Source organism: Neophocaena asiaeorientalis, unplaced genomic scaffold (genome assembly GCF_003031525.2).
Source record: "Neophocaena asiaeorientalis asiaeorientalis breed wild unplaced genomic scaffold, Neophocaena_asiaeorientalis_V1.1 scaffold49, whole genome shotgun sequence".
In the NCBI taxonomy this organism is placed as follows: Eukaryota; Metazoa; Chordata; class Mammalia; order Artiodactyla; family Phocoenidae; genus Neophocaena; species Neophocaena asiaeorientalis.
Window position 1 is genome coordinate 4,727,818 of NW_020172456.1, and position 21,185 is coordinate 4,749,002.

General features: G+C 40.9%; 2 protein-coding genes across 4 annotated transcripts in view; one reads left to right on the forward strand and one right to left on the reverse strand.

The window, feature by feature from the left end:
• Positions 1-14,169, forward strand: part of NEK9 (NIMA related kinase 9) — a 39,691-nt gene extending 25,522 nt beyond the window's left edge. Inside the window, exons 17-23 of one of the 3 annotated variants that reach the window (XR_003002245.1) lie at positions 1,419-1,589; positions 2,304-2,363; positions 4,711-4,919; positions 5,826-5,987; positions 7,507-7,716; positions 9,946-10,390; positions 11,799-14,169. Coding sequence is in view for 2 of the 3 variants with exons in the window: in XM_024737825.1 (XP_024593593.1) it covers positions 1,419-1,589; positions 2,304-2,363; positions 4,711-4,919; positions 5,826-5,987; positions 7,507-7,716; positions 9,946-10,068 (935 nt within the window). In the remaining variant the exon portion in view is untranslated. Of the gene's footprint in view, positions 1-1,418; positions 1,590-2,303; positions 2,364-4,710; positions 4,920-5,825; positions 5,988-7,506; positions 7,717-9,945 lie in introns of all 3 variants that reach the window. The other 2 variants (XM_024737825.1, XM_024737826.1) reach the window with 2 other exon arrangements.
• A 1,209-nt stretch (positions 14,170-15,378) lies between these two features.
• Positions 15,379-21,185, reverse strand: part of ZC2HC1C (zinc finger C2HC-type containing 1C) — a 9,330-nt gene continuing 3,523 nt past the window's right edge. The window contains exon 3 of the mRNA XM_024737754.1: positions 15,379-16,223. Coding sequence (XP_024593522.1) covers positions 15,960-16,223 — 264 coding nt within the window. The 3' untranslated portion in view covers positions 15,379-15,959. The remainder of the gene's footprint in view (positions 16,224-21,185) is intronic.

Below are 21,185 nucleotides of genomic sequence, written 5' to 3' on the forward strand. Positions count from 1 at the left end.
TCTCCCTTTTTTTTTTTTTTTAATATTTATTTATTCATTTATTTGGTTGCACCAGGTCTTAGTTGTGGCAGGTTGGCTCCTTAGTTGCAGTTCCCGGGCTCCTTGGTTGCGGCATGTGAACTCTTAGTTGTGGCATGCATGTGGGATCTAGTTCCCTGACCAGGGATAAAACCCGGGCCCTCTGCATTCGGAGCGCAGAGTCTTATCCACTGTGCCACCAGGGAAGTCCCTCTCCCTTTATTATCTAATTGAGCTTATTACCTTAAATCTTCCCTGTGCACTGATAGCTTTAATTACTGTACCTGACTTCTAGACTCACTGATTCAACAGTCCCTTGATTTGGATGTCTAAAGATAAAGTGGCTTTATAGCCCGGTCTTCCCACGTTGGTCCTGATTCATGCCTAATGGGCATCTCAAACAAACTTACTGTATTCAAATTTCCGATCTTTTCAAACCTGTTCCTCCTGCAGCCTTCCTGTTTCAGAAAATGGCAGCTCTATCCTACACCCCACGTCCCATCCATTCACAAATTCTATAGATTATCCTCAGAATATATCCAACCACTTTTTACCATCTTCACTATTACAACTGATCTCCCTGCTTCCATCCTTGGGCCCCTGCAGTCAGTTCTCCTCATGGTAGCCTAGGGGATCCTTTTAAATACCTACTGTTCAGAATCTCTACTAGTTTCCTATCTCAAACAGTAAAAACCAAAGTCATTGGAATGGCCTGCATGACCCAGACTCCAGTCACCTCCTGACCTCTTCTGTGGCCACCGTCCCCTCCTTTACTTTGCTTCAGCTGCAGAGAACTTCTGTGTTGTGTTTGTGATACATACTTTGCACTTTGCTATTCCCTCTGCCTGGAAAGCTCTTCCCCTAGATACCCACCTGGTTCTCTCCCACTTCAATCAGGTCTCTGCTCAAGTATCAACAAGTACTTCTCTGACTACCCTGTCTAAAGTAATGATACCCTACTATTACTGTTTATCTCCACTTTTCTTTATTGTTTATCTTCCTTCTTAGCGCTTAATGCTACCTGAAGTAATTTATTTATCAGTCTCTCCCCACTAGAATGTCAGTTCCACAAGGGCAGCAACTTTATTTTGTTCTCTGCTCTCTTCCTAGCACCTCAGGCAGTGCCTATCATGAAGTAGATGCCCAATAATTATTTGAATGAATGACCAAAAATGTTGAATGAGTGAATGAATAGATGGCAGCATGTAGGAGCGGTGGTCATTTTTACCTGGGTGGCATCAGGAGTTGTTTAGGCTTTATATAGGGGAATAAATAGCTTTCCCTTGTTTTGTACATGGTGGAAAATCTTTTTAGCTCTAGGGCATAAAGATGGGGAACCCAAAAGAGTTGGGAAGCCAGTGTTCTGTTCAATTGTCTGCTGTTTAATTTTTTTTGTCTAGATAATCACATTTTTGCCTGGGGCAATGGTGGTAATGGTCGCCTGGCAATGACCCCCACAGAGAGACCGCATGGCTCTGATATCTGCACTTCATGGCCTCGGCCTATCTTTGGATCTCTGCATCACGTCCCAGACTTATCTTGCCGAGGCTGGCACACCATTCTCATTGTTGGTAAGGGCTCCATATGTGTTGGTTAGGAGGCTTTGACAGAGGATAGACCCACACCTAAGTTACTAATGGTCACATTCTGGCAAACAGAAGTGTCCTGAAGAAAAGAAGCTACTCGTGTAAGTCTTAATAATTGTCAGTGATACCATATCTAGTGGTAGGAATAGAACATTGTTTGCTGTCTTATGATAACATAAGGGCTCTGACCCCCTTGCGGTAGAATTTACTTCTAGTAGTCCACTAATTAGTTTATCTGTGCTCATGCTTTTGTGAGAAACATACAGTACACCTTTAAAAAGAAACTAAATCATAACTGCCTCCTGCATAAAGATTCCTTTGTTATGAACAAATTATAAAGGTCTGTGGGAAGGTTTACAAGTTCATTCTTTAGGTCAGTGGTTCACAACCTTGGCTGTGCGTTAGAATCCCTTGAGGAGTTTTTAGAAATCCCATTGTCCTGACCAATTAAATCAGAACCTCTGGGGTGGAACCTAGGCATTGCTACTTTCTAAAGCTTCCCAGGTGATTCCAAAGAACAGTTAAGGTGGAGAATTGCTACATAGTTGAATATAGAGTAGCTATTGGTGCTTGGCTTATAATATTTTTATCTGGTATGAGAGATAGCAGTTGTCTCCTAGATTAACTTTCTATCCTAGGCTGTCACTTTTCCTGTCTCTGGCTGTAAACCATGCTTACCTACTGAATATTTTTCCTCAGAGAAAGTATTGAATTCTAAGACCATCCGTTCGAATAGCAGTGGTTTATCCATCGGAACTGGTAAGTAGCAGTATCTCAGGTACCAGTGGTTTTCTGAGGTGTGAGTCTTTGGGTTGAATTCCGTGCAGTCTCCCAAAAAAGGAAATAGGAAGTATCTCTGGGAAATGAGGAATACAGTGATCAAGAGGGAAGGTCATAGTTTGGTAGATTTCACAATAAGTTACGACTTCTACATTGCGGTCAGAGGGAGAGTACATCTTTGCCACCACACATGTGGGAGTAATTACGTGGCTTGCCCAACATTGTGTTGTGACTTACGTACTGTTCCTTTCCTTTCAATGCTAGGGGCTATGGGTTCTGTCTACCCTTTACTTCCATAGTGTTCCCAGGGGTATTCCAGTCTATAGAAGTAGTCCTTCAGAATAAGCCCTTAGAATTAAAAGTTGGCTGAACTTTCAGTGTAGTTGGGAAAATCAGCCCAAACCTCTCTAATACTTTTCCTTTGGCTGCTTTCTTCATGGTTCTCTTATTTGGGGCCATGCTAGGAAATTGAATCTGTGTTCCTTCTGGTTTTCCATTTGCTAGGGTACCTGTAGTCTTTGATGTCTCAGAACTGGATTCTGATGTTTTGTGCAATCAAAACAGATGAAGACCCAGAATGAAAGCAGACTAATCCCCCAAAAAGACAGTTGAAAATCTGATCTAGACTTGTTGAGCTCTAGTTTACACAAACACACATCATACCTTTTATTAGTTTCCTTTAGTAACCCATTGCTCACCTTTTTGCTAAGCACAGCTGTTATATTACAGCTCTGTTTTACTAGAACAGTATTTAAAGGAAAAACTTAAGATTAAAAGCACATGTCCATTGTCTGGAAAATATAAACTCTGTAAGGGCAACGATTTTTGTCTTTTTTATTCAATAATTTTATCCACATTGCCTAGAAGAATGCCTGGCAAATGGTAAATGCTCAGTAAATATTTGTTGGTTGACTATGTTATAACCATCCAATGGAATATTATATGTGTTAAAATGAACAACATCTACAAATATTTCCATAATGTGAAATGTAAAAAGCAAGTTGCAGCAGACTACATGCCTTTTTATAAAGTTCAAAAACAAGCAAAATAAATAATATATTGCTTAAGGATACCTAAGTATGTGATAAAGTTTTTTTTTTTGCAAGAAGAAATGAAAAATACAAAATTAATCAGAGTAGTTATATATAGGTAGGAGGCCAGAGAAGGAAGGAATTCACAAGGCAGATGGAGCAAAACAGGTATTATTCTTGTTCAGCCCTGTCCCATAGCTTTTTCTGCGATAATGGAAATGTTCTATGTCTGTGCTGTCCAGTGTAATAGCCACCAGCCACGTGTGGCTGTTGAGCAGTTGAAAAGTGGCTCTTGCGACTGAGGAACTGAATTTTTCATTCTGTTTAAATTTAAATAACCATATTTGGCTAATGGCTACCGTATTGGAAACTAATTGTACTTTCACGTAGTAGATGCATGTATGGTTATTTTGTTAGGCATCAAAACTTACACATATGTTAAAAATAGTCTTAATGTGTATGTCAAATGTAACGTAATTATTAAAAGCCATTTAAAACAAAAAAGCAAGCTTAAGAGGTTATTTTGGCATCTACAGTTCTGCTGCTTCGGTAGGATCGCAGTGTGGCATAGTCAGTCCTCAAGCCAGCTTAGCTGGTGATCGTAAATAAGCTTTTACATTTAACTTTAGAATATACCATGCAATTTTTTTTTCTTTTAGCTTTGGCAAATTACTTTCTTAGTTATATTTTTCTTTGGCTCATATTAAAGCTTAGTGTCATTTCCTGACTGTACATCAACTCATCTTCATTAAATGTAACTTGGAATATGCTGCATGATATTTAAAGAACCAGCCATCATATTTTTAAAATTCTTACGAATAGTCATTAAAGAATTTAATGAATTTAATGGTTGAGGACTTCTCCATTCAGGTGTTTCCCCAGAAAGGGAGATAATGGTGAGTTTATCTGGCAACTTTAAGAGGTGTTTGGCTCAAATGTGAAAAAGCTTTGTATATAAGGTGAACCTCTATGAAGGATGCTGGAGTCTGGGTATATCTGTTAAGGCATGGATGCTGTGGTTGGGGTGAGTATTCAGTAATGCGGTAGAACATTGATAATCTGCTGTGGACGTAAGGATAAGCAAGTTTGGAAAGTAGAAGTGAATATTGCTATAAAGATACTGATACACAATACCTTGTATAAAAACTAAAAATTTAGTCCCAAGTATCTGATTTACACTGTTGCTGTTCTGCTTCACGCAACTCTAGGAACCTCTCCGGGGGTCGGTGGGGCTATCAGATGGTAAATCTTGCTGCATAGCAAAGCTTTCTATTTCTGTGCTGTGTATCTGTCAGTGGTTCAGAGCTCTAGCCCAGGAGGTGGCAGCGGTGGCGGTAGGGGAGAAGAGGAGGACAGTCAGCAGGAATCTGAAACTCCTGATCCAAGTGGAGGCTTCCGAGGAACAATGGAAGCAGACCGAGGAATGGAAGGTTTAGTCAGTCCCACGGAGGCTGTGAGGATCAGTAGTGGGGCCAGCAGCTCCTGTCCTGGCTGGCTTCGAAAGGTAATTCCTTTGGTAGAGGTACCTCTGTAGGGACTAGAAAGGATCTGTTTCCCATGTCCTATCCAAGCTTTTTGCAGCAGGCATCTAGGTTTCTGATTTCTACCTGAATCGAAATCACCAAATCTCTAATCCTTTTTCTTCCTGACAAGAAAAGGTATAAGATGTGCTCATACCTGTATTACTTAAATGAATGGAAATTAATGCAGCCTTCCTTGAAGGCAGTTTTTGTAATACACGCATGCAAAGATTAAGCTTCTAGATTTTGTACTGTGGTTCGTAGAAGTAGAATATTGGGGCAATTGGAATGCCTTATGGTAGAGAAATGCTTAACAGTGGTTATCTATGAGTGATGGAATTACTGGTGATTTTTATCATCTCCCTTTGCCCATCTGTATTTTCACATTTTCTACAGTCAACATTTATAGTTAGAGAAATTTTAAATTTTTTACCCGCCCCCCACCAAAGAGAGAACGTGTAGATTTAAAGCTCCCTCTATAATAAGATTAAACTTGACAGCTACATAGGAATATGAATGGAGGAAGCAGCACACAGTTCTGTCTAAAGCTTTAGGTCAGCCTTTAGCAACCTGGCAGTTGGCCTCACTGCCATTACCTTAGAGCTTCCCAACTTACTGAATAGCCTGTGTAGACTGAGTGTGTTAGAGAAACATGTCAGACACTCCAAAATGTTCTTGGATTTGAGTTTGAATTCGCTTCACTGTTCACTCCTCAGAGGAAGGAATGGCAGGATATTGACAGGTAGGGCGAGCTATGTTGTAACCACAACTGTCCTGCTCCACTAGAGGGTGCTGATGTCACGACAGAGTGAAAGCTATAGCAAGAAGGGAATTTGGTCGAAAGTAAATGGCTCAAACAGAACTGATGAGATTCTTTCTTTTATACATAGGAGCTGGAAAATGCAGAATTCATCCCTATGCCTGACAGCCCATCCCCCCTAAGTGCAGCTTTTTCAGAATCTGAGAAAGATACTCTGCCCTACGAAGAGCTACAAGGACTCAAGGTGGGCTCTGAAGCTCCTTTGGAACACAAGCCCCCAGAAGGAGCCTGGGTAACTGAGCTTTTGCCTTTAAATCACAACTAGGTAAACAGTGGCTGTAAGCTCTGCCCACTTCTCCTGGCCTCACTGTCTTCCCCTGTAGCTTCATTGGTTTCCCAGCTGCCCAGCATCAACTCATACTGTCTGTTCAGTAGTGCTTAAAGCCTGTATGCAAGGCGAAACTGATTTCTGTGGAAAAGTATCTACCCTTTCACATTTCTGACAGGCCCCCATCTTTCTATACCAGATGATTGTCTTTCTTTTCTCTCTGCCTCAGAAGTACCAAAACTGAAATTCCAAAATTCAAATCCAACTTTTCATGACACTGCTAGGGTAGGTTGGAGGTTCTAAATGTAAGTAAGAAATAATACTTGTAGTCTACTGGGGGAGCAATGCATGTATACCTAACTTTGGTAGAAATCAAATTGTGGTAAATATCTCAATAAAACTGTAAACCAGGGATCATCAAACTTTTTCTAAAGGGCTACATAGTAATTATTTTAGGCTATGCGGACCATACAGTCTCTTGCAACCATTCAATACTGATATCGTAACACAGAAGCAGCCAAAAATAATGCATAATGAATGGGCATGCTTATGTTCCAATAAAACTTTATTTATAAAAACAAGCAGTAGGCTGGATTTGGCCCATGGGCTATCATTTGTTGACCCTTCCTATAAACAAAGTACAGTAGAAGAAGGGAGAAAAATCCAGGCTAGGATAATTGAAAAGCTTCCCAGAAGAGGAAATAAAGCCTTTGAAACTTCAAGGTAAACATTTTAATTCCTCTGTCAGTTAGCCGTCTTGAATTGTTTTGGCGATCCTATTTACTGAACACCTCTTAAATCTCTTCTAAAGTGTGATCCACTACATTTCATGAATATTGACCCTTTGAATCATGGTATCCTCACTGTGGTCAGAAAGACTTGTTCCATCTGGGAAGATCCCACATGCCATGGAGCACATAGAGTAGAGTGCGCCACAACTACTGAGCCTGCGCTCTAGAGCCCACAAGCCACAACTGCTGAGCCTTGTGCCACAACTACTGAAGCCCGCACGTCTAGAGCCCGTGCTCCGCAACAAGAGAAGCCACGGCAATGAGAAGCCCACACACCACAACGAAGGGTAGCCCCTGCTTGACACAACTAGAGAAAGCTGGCGTGCAAAAAAGAAAAAAGAAAAGAAAAACTTGTTCCAAACCAAATAGTGCATTCTCTCACTTCAGCATTTTAAATAGGAAGATATCAATGACTTTAAAATTTTTCACAAAGTTCTCCAAAATAGATGATTATTCTTTTACCTTACCATAATGCAGACCGAGGCACTGAGAGTTCTCTTGCTCTGTTATGTTAGAGCCAGGTTCTATTGTAATCCCAGCAGTTTTCAGTTTCTCTTCCATTTACTTCGTGTATATGTGTTTTATATTGTTATTTTAAAAGTAAAATCTGGTAGCACTTAGAGGACATTTGGATTGGGGAGCTGTAGCATCCGGGCAGAACCTCCTATGACCCTTTTCTCCTGTCTCTCTAGCCACCTCGGCTGAATCCTGCAGGAACATGCGCTGGGAAGGGAACACCCTTGACTCCTACCTGTGCATGCAGCACTCTGCAGGTGGAGGTTGAGAGATTGCAGGGTCTGGTGTTGAAGTGTCTGGCTGAACAACAGAAGTTACAGCAAGAAAACCTTCAGATTTTTACGCAGCTACAGAAGCTGAACAAGAAATTAGAAGGAGGGCAGCAGGTGAGAGCATTAAAAGGATAATTGAATTTCTAATTCTGTTTTGAAGAATCACAGAAACAAAACACCAGTGCCTGAAATAGGCTTACTTCTTTGCAAGTGCTTACCTTTTGATGATGTAATGTTTGTAATTAATCCCAGATGCTTGGTCCTTCTTCAGGCACCTGGATTGAATCATTTCATCACCTAACTTCCATTGTATTTTTGTTACCTTTGCTTTTTCTTCTACTTATTATGAAAAACTTTAAACATTACAGTTCAGTGGACATCCACCATCTAGGTTCAACCGTTGTTAACATGTTGCTGTAATTATTTCAAATGTGTTTGTGTCTGTGTATGTTTAAAATATGTGTAGGTATTTATCTGTGTATTTGAAATATGAGTGTGTGTATGTGCATGTATATTTTTTCCTTTTTCTTTTTTTGCTAAACCATTTTCAAGTAAATTATGAAAGTCATGACATAGCCTCCCTAAATACTTTATTACACATATCTAAAAATAAAGACGTCATTCTTCTGGAGAACCACAGTACTATTATCACACTTAACAAAAATAACACTAGTATTCTCAATTCTCATCTAGTACCCAGTTGATACTCAAATTTTCCCAGTTTTCCCATAAAAATGTCCTTTATAACTCTTTTTATTAGACCAGAAACCAGTCAAGAACCCCCTTTTACACTATTATGTTTCTTATTTCTTTTAATCTAGAACAATTCCATCACCACTTCTACCCCCCTTTTTTTTTTAACATTTTTAAATTGTTTTATTCAGTGATCCATACTTCCCTCACTGATTTGAAAGATCACATTTAATATATTGTAAATATCCAAATACACACGGGTTCATTTTTAGGCTCTCTTTTCTGTTGCCTTGAGCTATTTAATTAGTCCTATTTAAAATACTAGAGTTTTGAATGTCTTGATTCCCAGTAAGGAAAGTCCTGTGCTCCTTTTTGTTCTTTTCTGGGGTTACATTGGCTATTTTTGCACATTGCTTCTTCTGTATGAATCTTAGAATTCCTCAAAAGTGAAATTTCTCAAAACTCCCTTTGGTATTTATATTGGAATTTATTAGATTTGCTTTGAATTATATCTTTATTTGAGTAGAGTTGACTTGTCTGTAATGCTGAGTCTTCCCAGCCTTGAATAGTTATTTATTCAAGTCTTCCTTTATGTTCTTACATAAAGTTTTATCATTTCTTAGAAGTCTTGTGCGATTATTTTTGTTGTCATCTACCCCCGTTTTTAAAAAAAATTTCCATGGCATTGGTTTGTTGAAGAAACAGCGTCAGTTGTTTAACAGAATGTCCTACATTCTGGATTTGCCTTATTTTCCTGAGACATTGCTTATCTTATTCTTTTGTCACCCTGTCATTTCTGTAAACTGGAAGTTAGACTTAAGGCTTGATTAGGTTCAAGTTAAAACATTTTTGGTAAAAATACTTCACCGGTGATGCTGCTTGTGTCGTTTTTTTGTTGGTTTTTTTTTGCGGTTCGCAGGCCTCTCACTGTTGTGGCCTCTCCTTTTGTGGAGCACAGGCTCCGGACGCGCAGGCTCAGCGGCCATGGCTCACGGGCCCAGCCACTCCGCAGCATATGGGATCTTCCCGGACCGGGGCACGAACCTGTGTCCCCTGCATCGGCAGGCGGACTCTCAACCACTGCGCCACCAGGGAAGCCCTTGAGTCGTTTTTAAAGGGCCATAGTATTGCTCTATATAGAGTGAACTAGGTTAGGGAAATACTGTCAACCTTGGCTTTGCCATTTACCAGGTTTATGTGTTTGGACAAATTACTTTGTTTCTGTGAGCCCTGGTTCTCACCTGAAAGAAGAAAATAGTTGTTGTATGGTTGTTTTGAGAATTAGATGAAATAATGTCTGTGAACGTACTTTGGAAAGTAATATACACACTTGAAGTAAGCATGGAGTGATTGGCAGCTGTAGGAGGGAGGAGGATTGTTTTGCCTAGGGCTGTTTGAGTTTTCAAACTGAAGAGTTCTGCATCCCAGAAAATCCTGCAGTCCTGGGCAAACCACGACACTTGGTCACCCTACCTGCAACAAATGTACAGGTGTGGACTTTATCTAAGGTCCTATTATTAAGGTAGTAGTATGAGCTTCTCACAAAACCATGGCTACACATTCTTAGAGGTGGGCATTGAAAATCTAGTCCTGAAATGCTGTAACTAGGTGGCAATGTTGTTAACCTGGAACTGTGTTTTATCTGGACAGGTGGGGATGCATTCCAAAGGAACTCAGACAGCAAAGGAAGAGATGGAAATGGATCCAAAGCCTGATTTAGATTCAGATTCCTGGTGCCTCCTGGGAACAGACTCCTGTAGACCCAGCCTCTAGTCTCCTGAGCCTGTATAGCCTCCAGGAAACTGGAATCCAAAGACCTTCACAGCACACTTACTGAACGCAGAGAGCGCTTTCCTGGCTTCGTTCACTTGCAGACAAGGAGCGCGAGGCGGAGGCTCTGAAGCACTTTCCATGTACACTTGGAGAGTAGCATTGCCTATTAGATAGGATCTAGGAGTGGTTTTGTGTTGGAGAATGGAAGGGCCCCATGGCCCTGGCTTTGTCCTCAGTGACTGCCATAGCAACAGCAGCTCTGTACCTCATCTGGTGATCCCACCTTTGAAGAGGAGACACAATGCTCACCTTAATTTTGCTGGTAGCAGCTTACATCCCACTTACCATTTTCACCATTAATTGGAAGCTGCCTTGGGAATTCAACACCAGGCATTGCACCTCTGGGTGGAGGAGGTTAAAGTGTAAAACTGGAGTGGGCTGGAACCAGGTGTGGCCCATCCAGGGTCATCTGGAGAGTGGTGAAGTGTTCTAAGCCCTCTCAGGAGCCTTAGTCCAGGAAAGTATGTCTGGTGGAGTCCATCTCCAGCTTGTTTTCAGAAAGTTCAATTATTTTGTGCAGCTAAATGCTTGAGGAGGAACAGTGGGCTTAGGTTGCTTTTCCTCTGAGGGTTGAGTGAGACTTCTTCATTGAGGAGTAGAGAAAGAAGGGTAGGTCCCTCCTTGTCACACAGCAGGAGTGTGAGGCTGTGGCCAATGCAGGGTGGGATTTCCTAGCTTTGGAAGATTCCTCTGAGAGATGAAGCGTCTCGTAGAGAATTGAGTCTGTGGGGCAGTAAGAATGGACTTCAGAGGAAACTGTGAGGGGAGGCCCTCCTTCAGCTGCCTCTACTCAGTGTCTTCGAGAGGGCCTAGAGTGACTGAGTCTTCTGCCCCTGAGAAGACTTCTTGTGCCTCTGCCTTCATGGCTCTTAGGGTTCTAATCTTGACATCAGCAGCTCCAACCGCTCCCTTTCTGTATGTCTAGTCAGTGTGTTTCCCCTTTTGGTGTTTTATGAAGCCATATCAGTGAATCTGTATCATCTTTCCTACTTGAGTGGCCCAAAGCCAGCCCCCAGACCAGGTAGTCCCTGAAGCCTAGCAGAACAGGAGGAGCCTGCCAAGTGAGAGGAATTTGGCTGAGAGCTCCCTTCTGATCCCCGTGTCTTCATGTCCTTGTAGACGGGAGCAAGCTAGCTTTCCCGGAGAGAGAAAGTGTCCTAGAAACGTTTGATGGTTTCACTTAAGGATGTGAGCGTTGTGTTTCCACCTGGCCTTTAGTATTTTGAGTCACAGGAGCTGCCTTGATGAGTCTCATATCCTACCTCCCTAGAAAGAGCTAAATTAATTTTTGTTTCATTTTTCCCCAACCAAAAAATGAATGTTTGATATCTGTTTAATATTTTGGAAGGACCTGTGCAATGGAAATTTTGCCATTTCCCTAAAACTGGTGGTGTAAAGGCTGCTGCTCCGGGAAAACCCCTCAGCTGGGGATGGGCAACTCTATTCAATGGGATCTTCTTTGGTTTAATATTCCCATTGTTTTCTCAATTCTGGGAAGCCTAGTACAATGGTACTAATGTAATCACTGAAGCCTTTTCTTAAAATAAGGGAAGGGGCCAACCCTGGATTAAAGTTACAAGTTCTGGGGACTTGGGGTTTGCAACAAACCCTAACAATGGGTTTTGATTCATCATGTAAATGCAACTTTGATTTTTTTTTTTTTTTTTAAGGACTGACTGGCCTTTCACGTTCCTGTATCCCTCATGCTCACCACCTCAGCAGGCCTGAGAGGCAGGGTCATTTTGGGTGTTAATCATAAGTATTGCTTCTGCCATGGAACCGAGGAACATGGGCATGTTGCTGAGACTATGGGATGAAAGTGAGCACTGAAGGGAGGGTGAGAGCTGGGCTCTTGGTCCGGAGGGGAAGTCACTCTAGCAGTGGAACGCTGGGGTCGTTTTCTCTACCACGTTCCCTTGGGAAGTCTAGGTTTGCTGTTAATCTGGCCGAGATTCTAAGTTCTGTGCCTTAGAGACAATTTGCACTTTGCCAAATTGTGCCTGGGATAGCCATATGATTTTTCCCACCAAAAAGCTACGCAAACAGAAACCAGTTCAAAGGTGGTAGCCATGCATCAGATAAAAAGTAAAAGGTGAGGCAGCAGAAATGCCTTTGAATGGTTTTCTGTAGCTAATTCTCTTAAATTGCATCCTACTTTTCTTCTTTATGTAGTGCTAGGTGTTTTAAGTTTTCCAGTAGTATTGCTTTTGAGTTATAGTATAACCTGAGTTACTCCTCTGCTCTGATATTGTTGCTGAAGAATTAGCTTATTGTTAGCCAGATGTTTGAAAGGTTGAGGGTGGAGTGGTTTGACATTTCTGTTTTAAATAAACATTTAAACTCTCAATCAGTGCTATGCCTCAGTGAGCCTACGCATGGACCTTAGTCACTGGGGATAAAACACACAGACTCTAGGCCTTCGTGAATTTTTAATTCAGTGAGTCTTTATATAAATAAAGAAATAAATGGTCTTGTAACAGAAACAATGCAAGGGACTTTTGCACAGAAATAATCTTTGCTTCTTGCCAGTTTCTTTTTCTTACTAATAGAATCATTTTTGCTGCTACAACTTTTTTTCCCCCAGAACTTCTAAAATATAGTGCTTAAAATGCAGAAGGAGAAAAAGATGAGCCATTAAAAGAGGAAGGGTCATGTCTTGTACTTATCTCCACAGTGGGCTTTTTCAAGGTACTGCCAGTTTATGTTTGTAAAACTGTTTTCCCTCACAAAGGCTGAACTGTGTTTGGTCTCCCTGGCATAGCCAAGTTGTAACTTCTCTTGGCTGAACATTTCACTAAAGTTTAGAGCAAGAGCAGACTTAACTCACATTTCATTTGATTTTGCCGAATATTTGGAAACATTCATAATAGAACAACTCTGGTGCAAGGATGTATTGTAAATGAATTGTTTCAAATAAGCATCCTTGGGCCTTCAAAGAAATATTATTCATGATAGAGTCAGGGCAGAGTGGGCTGTAGTCAGGACTACGAAACAAGTTCCTTCCTGCCACAAAGCAAAAAAATCATTTATTGCTTCAGTGATTAACTATGGAAATAAACATGCTGATCACTAAACCTCCCTCACAGAATTACGAACATTAGGGAGAAAAACACTATATCACATCTCTGCTACCTCCTGTGTAGTTGTGAAAAGTGACAAACTGATGACCTAAAGCAAATGTTGGCCAAAGGTGCTGTGCTGCATTCAATACACCGCGTATACTTTTTAACGAAGTGAGTTTCACCGTAAGATCTTTTCTCATTGCTTAACCTTTTGAACTTTAAAATTTATAGCATCTACTTGCACTAAAGTTTCTTGGATAAAGTAGTATAAAACACGGACATTAACAAGCAGCATTTATTTATCCTCTGTCATCCTCTGCTATCTAGGAAGAGATGTAGATAGAAAAAAAGTTCTTCTTCCCAAAGATCCGATCAAGCTAAATTTAAAAGGCTAATAGATATTCCTGATACAATCAAAGGCCTAAACATGTTGAGATCGAAGGGAACACTATGGCATTGACTATTCTTTGTTCCTCTAGCAGCATAAGAAAGCACTCCCCACACACACAACATTTGTTCTCCCTGGAGGCCCCTGGTCTGTGACCTTTATAATGTCATCCAGGGGTTCCAGGCCAGGCAGACAAGGCAAATAAGTGAAGCAGGCCAGGCAGACAAGGCAAATAATTGAAGCATGCCAGGCGGGGCTGCGGTGATCTGCGTGCTCCACCCCATCTGGAAGGAGCAACTGATTCTAAATCCCACTCAGTTGGTGCTATACAGGGTTGCAGGCCCAGGGTTTCCAGAACTTCCAGTTTCTCAAAAGATGCTCCATATCCCAATTTTTTAATGTCAGGTTATATTTTTAATACTATGTCGGTCAAATAAAACATACCTGTGGGGCAAAGCAGTCCACAGGCTACCACTGTGTGACCTTGGCCACCACTCATTCTAGTCACCTACTGCTTTTACCATCAAGTGTGAAACTTAAAGTGGGTACCTCATTAAACTTGACTGGAGAATGTATATATTGGGTTAAATATCCAGTGTCTCTCTGTGAGTTTTCTTTGAATGACCAACCAAAAGGCCCTATTATGTGATACCTCTCTTTCTTTGTAACAGTTATGAAGAGCATAAAGCAATATATGCGGTTTTTTAAAACATCATTTTTTCAGCCTGGCATCTAGCAGCTTCACAGCTAAAGCCTTAAACTTGCATATCAAATTGGTCTGATCTGTTAGCCCAGCCACTCAGCAGAAGCTGCAGAGGAAATGGAACAAGAGTGAGTGGCCATCTGTAGTTTAGTAAATGTGGTTTTGTGGTCTGCACAGTCCCCTTTGCCCAGGTCAGGTTAGGTGATTTTTCTCCAGTGTTTTTTTTTTTGTTCGTTTGTTTTGTTTTAACATCTTAATTGGAGTATAATTGCTTTACAATGGTGTGTTAGTTTCTGCTTTATAACAAAGTGAATCAGTTATACATACACATATGTCCCTAGATCTCCTCCTTCTTGCGTCTCCCTCCCTCCCACCCTCCCTATCCCACCCCTCTAGGTGGTCACAAAGCACCGAGCTGATTTCCCTGTGCCATGCGGCTGCTTCCCACTAGCTATCTATTTTACATTTGGTAGTGTATATATGTCCATGCCACTCTCTCACTTTGTCACAGCTTATCCAGTGTTTTAAACTAACAATTTGAGTGATACTCTCAGGACAGTAATCTTACTAGTATTTCAGATCTGTTGTGTTAGCTTCATCCTACCTGAACTGATAGCTTCTCCCCCATCAGACATTACCTTATCCCTTCTCCCATTTGACAAGTCTAAGACTCACTCATTTTATTATTTGTTTAATTTTAAATTCCCCAAACCCATTTATTGAAGGCCTAATTATGAAGGTTACTTGCAGTAGGCATGATTCTGCCCAGAGAAAATTTTAGATCTGCTATCTTTTCCTTCAAAGTTTACTTTCTAGAATAGAAGTTTACTGTGATGTGATCAGCAGGGACATGTGACACCAGAATGTCCCAGGTTGCTTTGATGGTATATTTTGCTGCTTCATTTTAAAAGTCATTAAACCAACCTGATTTGAAAGCAGAGTGCTAGCAATAGCTGAAACTAAAGTTCCTTCCTTCCTTTTTTTTTTTTTTTCTGACATATGAAATCCATTAGGAAGGAACAACTACAGAGACATAGTGTGCTTTTCCCCATCCCTACCCTGTAAAGTATTGTACATAAAGATGAGGGTCCCTTTATTACACAGTACAACATGGGGAGGCTTTAGGACATACTGGCGCCTGAACCTTCCATACTTGTATTGACTTTTGGCCAGGACCATGTATCAGGGAGGTCATTTGTCTTATGGCAAAACTGTATTTTTTATAAGATACCATGATCCTCTGATACCAACGAGCCAACTTCTTGCAAGAACAAGAGGAGTTAACAGAAGCCATAGACATACATGCAGAGGCAGTGGCAAGAAGGCACAGCAAATGCAGGCACTTAACTAGCACAAACCACAATCAGGCTTGCAAGAAGAGAGCTTTAATGTAGCCTACTCGCTACTCTTACGTGTCCTCACCCATCAGTTCTTAGGGCAATAACATGAGGCACACCAGCCGGAGGCGGTGATTTAGTGGGAAGCTGAGGCTTCCTGTTGCCTCCTGCTGCTTAGCAATGGGTCTCTCTCTCTTCACCGATTTCAGCTCTGCAGGCACACCTGGGAGATGTAAAAGTCTTAGTTCTTTCTGCTCTGCATCAAATTATTCTACTCCCATTTACTGCTGAAGCGAAGCAGAGCCTTCTGGGCTATCAAGGAAGTTTCCACTGTTGTCTGCTCAACTGCAGTGCTTCCTTGGAGGTGGAGGGCGGTTCTTGATGGTCTTACACTTAGGAATGTGCCACTCTGCCACCTTGGGAGCAAAGTGGCGGCTACAGTGAGGACACTGAATATAGTCTGGATTTTCTGCAGGCAGGATGGGAGGCAGGTCGGAGGGGTTTCCACCTTTGGCAATTACCTGCTGGACCTCTCGAGCCTGACGGAGGGTACGGATGAAAGATTCGTGCTTCTGTTTCCAGTTGCTCTTCCAAGGAGGTTCAGCCTGTAAGTTGAAGGAAGACTGATCATTTAACTTGGTGTCTATCTCATCCCCCTCCTGCGTCTCCGTTAGAATGACAGTAAGGAAATTAAGGTCAAGGAGAACAGGAAAGAAGCAACAATGATAACTGACTTGCCAGAGTGGAGGCACTTAAACCAGGGGCCCCCAGCGCCCCCGGGGCTGTGGACTGGTTCTGGTCCGACGCCTGTTAGGAACCGGGCCACACAGCAGGAGGTGAGCGGCGGGCAAGCGGCGAGCGAAGCTGCATCTGCTGCTCCCCCATCGCTCGCATCACCGCCTGAACCATCCCCTCCCCGCCCCACCCATGGAAAAACTGCCTTCCACAAAACCGGCCCCTGGTACCAAAAAGTCTGGGACCGCTGACTTAAACTAAGGGCCCGCAAAGGTGGATGGTACTGAGAGGCAAGCCTATTTCCCAGCAGAACCCCTGGGAGGCTCAGTGCTTGGAAATACACGTAGTGGGAAGGGGGAGGTGAACAGGTTGGCTCCCAGGGCTCCTCTCCACCTTGCACATCCAAGTGTCCAACACTTCCAGCACCCTCTCTGGAGAAATTGAACCAGACAGGTTTCAGACTCAGGACATCCAGGCACAGTGGAGAGCAGGGTTAATCTAGGGGCTGAAAATGGAGATTAAGGGCAAGTGTACACAATGTATTGTGGAGTTAACTGTCAGCTTCCTTCCCCCACTCAGCTCCCAGAGTACCAGACACAGGCACCCTCACAGGAGGCAGGAGTTCTCTGGATGCACCAGGCAGTTGAGAGAAAAGTTGAGATGCTGATTCTGAGGGACCCCAATTAAAAGACTCACTGTTTGACAACCCTAATATGAAAGCCCTCAGTCAACAAGCCCCACTTAAACTTAAATATGAACAGACAGTCAGTAAAGCTCTAACAAGGAAGGGACCAAACAAGTACAGGAACACACATGCATACACGCTCAGGAAGTAGCAACAAGGCAGGTAGCAGAAGAAATTTTTTTACAAAAAATCATAATATCAAAGTAGTGTTAGAAGAGATTTTATCTATGAAACTAGAATATATATACTATGAAAAAGGAATGAGAGAACCAGAAAGAACTATTATAAATTAATACTGCAATAGCTAAAAACAGAACTGTTGTAAAATAATGTCAGAAAAGTTATGCAGAATGGGAAAAAGGACCAAGATGGAAAGTAGAAAAGATCAGAAAATTAGGAAGTCAATCTAGAAAGTCCAACACTGACTAATAGGAGTTCCAAAAACAGAAAGCACAAGGAGGAAATTATTAAAGACAATAAACATTCCTAGAAATAAATATCACTACCCTTGAGATTGAAATGGCCTACCCACTATCCAACACAATCATTGTAGAATAAAGAGAGAATCCTATAAGTTTTAAGAAAAAGAAAAAAATCTATAGGTTTCATATAATGGAGCAGAAATCAAAATGGTATCAGATTTCTCAACAGTAACATTGGATGCTAAAAGCTAGTGGGAAAATGCCATAAAAGTTCTAACAGAAAATAATTTTCCAGCTAGAATTCTCTACCTGGCCGATTCATCAATCAAAAATAAAGCTTTTATATCGATATTTTAATTCATCCCAAGACAAAAAATATGCCTCCCGTGCACCTTTCTTAATAAAGCTTAAGCAAAGCAAGGAGTAAAGCAAGAAAAAGGAAGACACAGGGTGCTGGAAACAGGAGAGAAGCAGAGAGAAGTTCCAAACAACAGGTCTGCACCAGGACTGGAGAAGAACCAGTCTGGGCTGGAGCAGGAAGAAAAAGAATGGTGGGATGGAGTTTCCAGAAGAAAAAAAAGTCAAACTGATAGAAAAACATTAACAGGTGTCTGATACTGGGCAGATCATTCAGGGGGGGAAAAATACAATTAGGTATGTAGGAAACCAAGCAAATTAAAACATGGGTCAATTATTAACTCTGGGTGAATGTGGGCAGGGGCAGAATCTGTCCACTCAGCAGTGAACAAAATTTATGTGTTTATTATCACATAAACAGCTGACTACTGGTTTAACCCAAAACTGTGATATCACTACAATGGAAGGATAAGGGAAGGAGAAAAGTGGGAGGAGAGGGGATAAGAACCCAGAGTGTCCATAAGAGGTCAACAGATAATGTGCAAAATTGATAAATCAAGCAAATAAGTATATTATTTAGAAATATGGAAATGCATACCAGAAGAGCCATCTATCAGAAGTGCCTGTGGGAGCTAGATGAGGGGCCAGAGAGGGATGAGGCAAAATACTGTTGATCTGCATTATAGGTCACTCAGTACTACATGATTTGTCAAATGTATTCAAATACTACTCAGATGAAAATAATATTAATTTTAAAAAGAAGAAAAAAGAAAAGCAAGTAGCTGCTTGGTGATGAATATAGGAAGAGATGTTATCAAAGGAAAAGGAAGGATCCACCAGGAAAATCTTACTGAAACAGACAAGGCAAGAGAATCAGAGTGTTAGAGATGGTATTTAGGAACATTTAGAATTGAATTAGGGGAAAGTTCCTCAACTATATGATACTTATACTTTAATTCTTCACTTATTAATCACAAAGCACAAAGATATAGTCTCTATGCTCAAATACATAAGGTCTAGTAGAGAGACAAGAGTATGAGTCTGCTGGAAGTTATGTGAATATTAAAGGATAAAAGAAAAATCACCTGTTCTTGCAAGTACACTGAAGGAATAACAGAGAGACACAAACCACTCAGCTTACAAAGGCACAAAGCTTTGGAATAAAACTTGGGACGGTCCAAGGAGAGGAGTCCATCTCAATCAAGATCCTTTCTGCCTTGATGTCCTCAATGCAACATATTTCCTCAAACTAGTTTCCACAAAGCTAGGGCATCTGATCTCAGAAACCCTTTTTTTTTTTGCTTTATTCGATTTCAGGGAGATCGTCGCTAAACATGGAAAGGACTTTCTTGTAGTGATCTCCCATATCGTACTGAAAGAAATAATTAAGACTGCAAGAGACTTCTCTTAACAGCCACCACATAAACGTGAGTTTTTAAAGGCCCCGCAAATACACACATAAACTGTAAAGTGCTAACGGACAAGAGGTGTTAGCGTGGCGGTGGGAGGGTTGGAAGGAAATGAAAATAGAATAACACTCTCATAGTTTATGAGACTCAGAGCTGGACGGGCTTTGAGATCACGTGGTCTAGGCTTTCGCACATTTTGATCATTTGCATACCACTTTCACTTCATCCCCCTTACTATTTTTCTTTAAATTCATGATTCCTGGAAATCAAGGGCTTACTATGTTTTACTTTTCTAATACACATTACAATTACTGAAATAAAAAATGCATGTCAGCATGCCACACTTTGAGAAACACTCATTTACAACCCCAGTGTTATAACCTTGACAAGGTGGTAGAAGCTTCACCAGACAATCTTCTCCAGATCTGACTATCCAAATGTGCCTATGAAGTTCCCCCAAATGTATGGAAGTGTCTCAAAGTCACTTTTTACAACATTTTTCTGCAGCTAGGAATGTTCACCAAAGACGAAGTCCTCTAATCCAGCAATCCCACTTCTGAGCATATATCTGGAGAAAACCATAATTCAAAAAGATACATGCACCCCAATGTTCATAGCAGCATTATTTACAGTAGCCAAGACATGGAAGCAACCTAAATGTACATCAGCAGAGGAGTGGATAAAGAAGATGTGGTACATATACACAATGGAATATTACTCAGCTATAAAAAAAAAAAAAAAAAATGAAATGATGCCATTTGCAGCAACACGGATGGACCTGGAGATTGTCATACTGAGTGAAGTAAGTCAGACGGAGAAAGACAAATATCATATGATATCACTTATGTGTGGAAGCTGAATTAGGTGATTGGGATTGACATGTACACACTGATGTGTATAAAACTGATGACTAATAAGAACCTGCAGTATAAAAAACCAACCAAACAAAAAAAAACAACTAATACTAAACTTTCTTTGGGTTATTTGTATGGAAATATGTTAATATAAATGTTTCAGACACTACATGAAATTTCTAAAAATCTTATATGTTCTGGTATAATGTTATAAGTCATAATTCTAGTCATTACTTTAAAATGTATGTCTCAGAAATAACTAAATTTCCTTGTCAACTGCATTATTATGAACTTTCATCAAATCTTTAACTGCGGTCATTTTTAAGTCTTTGGTCATTTACAGAGAGTTCTGGGTGTACTCTGATGCTTTTGCAAAAATGTTCCTATAAAAGGGTTTCATCTTCAAGGAATTCATGGAAAAGACTCTGACAAGTACAGGTTTCTGGTAACTGACTATACTGCTGAACTGAATGAATAAGCATTTTCAGAACTCTGATGGAAAACTGATGAATTCATAAAAGTACGAACAAAAGATCAAGATGAAAAAAAATTAATTACAAGGGACTGAGTGAACTGATGAGGATGATTATAATTTTAGTGACTTTCTGTTTGAATAAAAAAAATCCCACAGGGACTCAGAGGCAAAAAATATACAAATCAATTTTCACTGCAAAGTAAAGGAGCTGTTGCAGTGGAGGATTACTGGACTGAATGTCAATATTATGACATAGAAAAAAATATATATATATATGTGTATGTGTCATCTTGGGCATGTTACTTAACTTCTTGCCTCATATCTAAAATGGGATAGTAGTAGTATTGTTGGGAAATTATGTGAGATAGTATATGTCATCTAGAGCACTTAGAATGGTATATGGTTCAACCAAAAAAAAAAAAAAGGTACAAATGAGCTTGTTTCCAGAACAGAAATAGAGTCACAGACATAGGGAACCGACTTGTGGTTGCCAGGAGGGAGTGCTGGGGGGGAATAAATCGGGAGATTGGGATTGAGATATATACACTACTGTATATAAAATAGATAACTGGACTTCCCTGGTGGCGCAGTGCTTAAGAATCCTCCTGCCAATGCAGGGGACACGGGTTC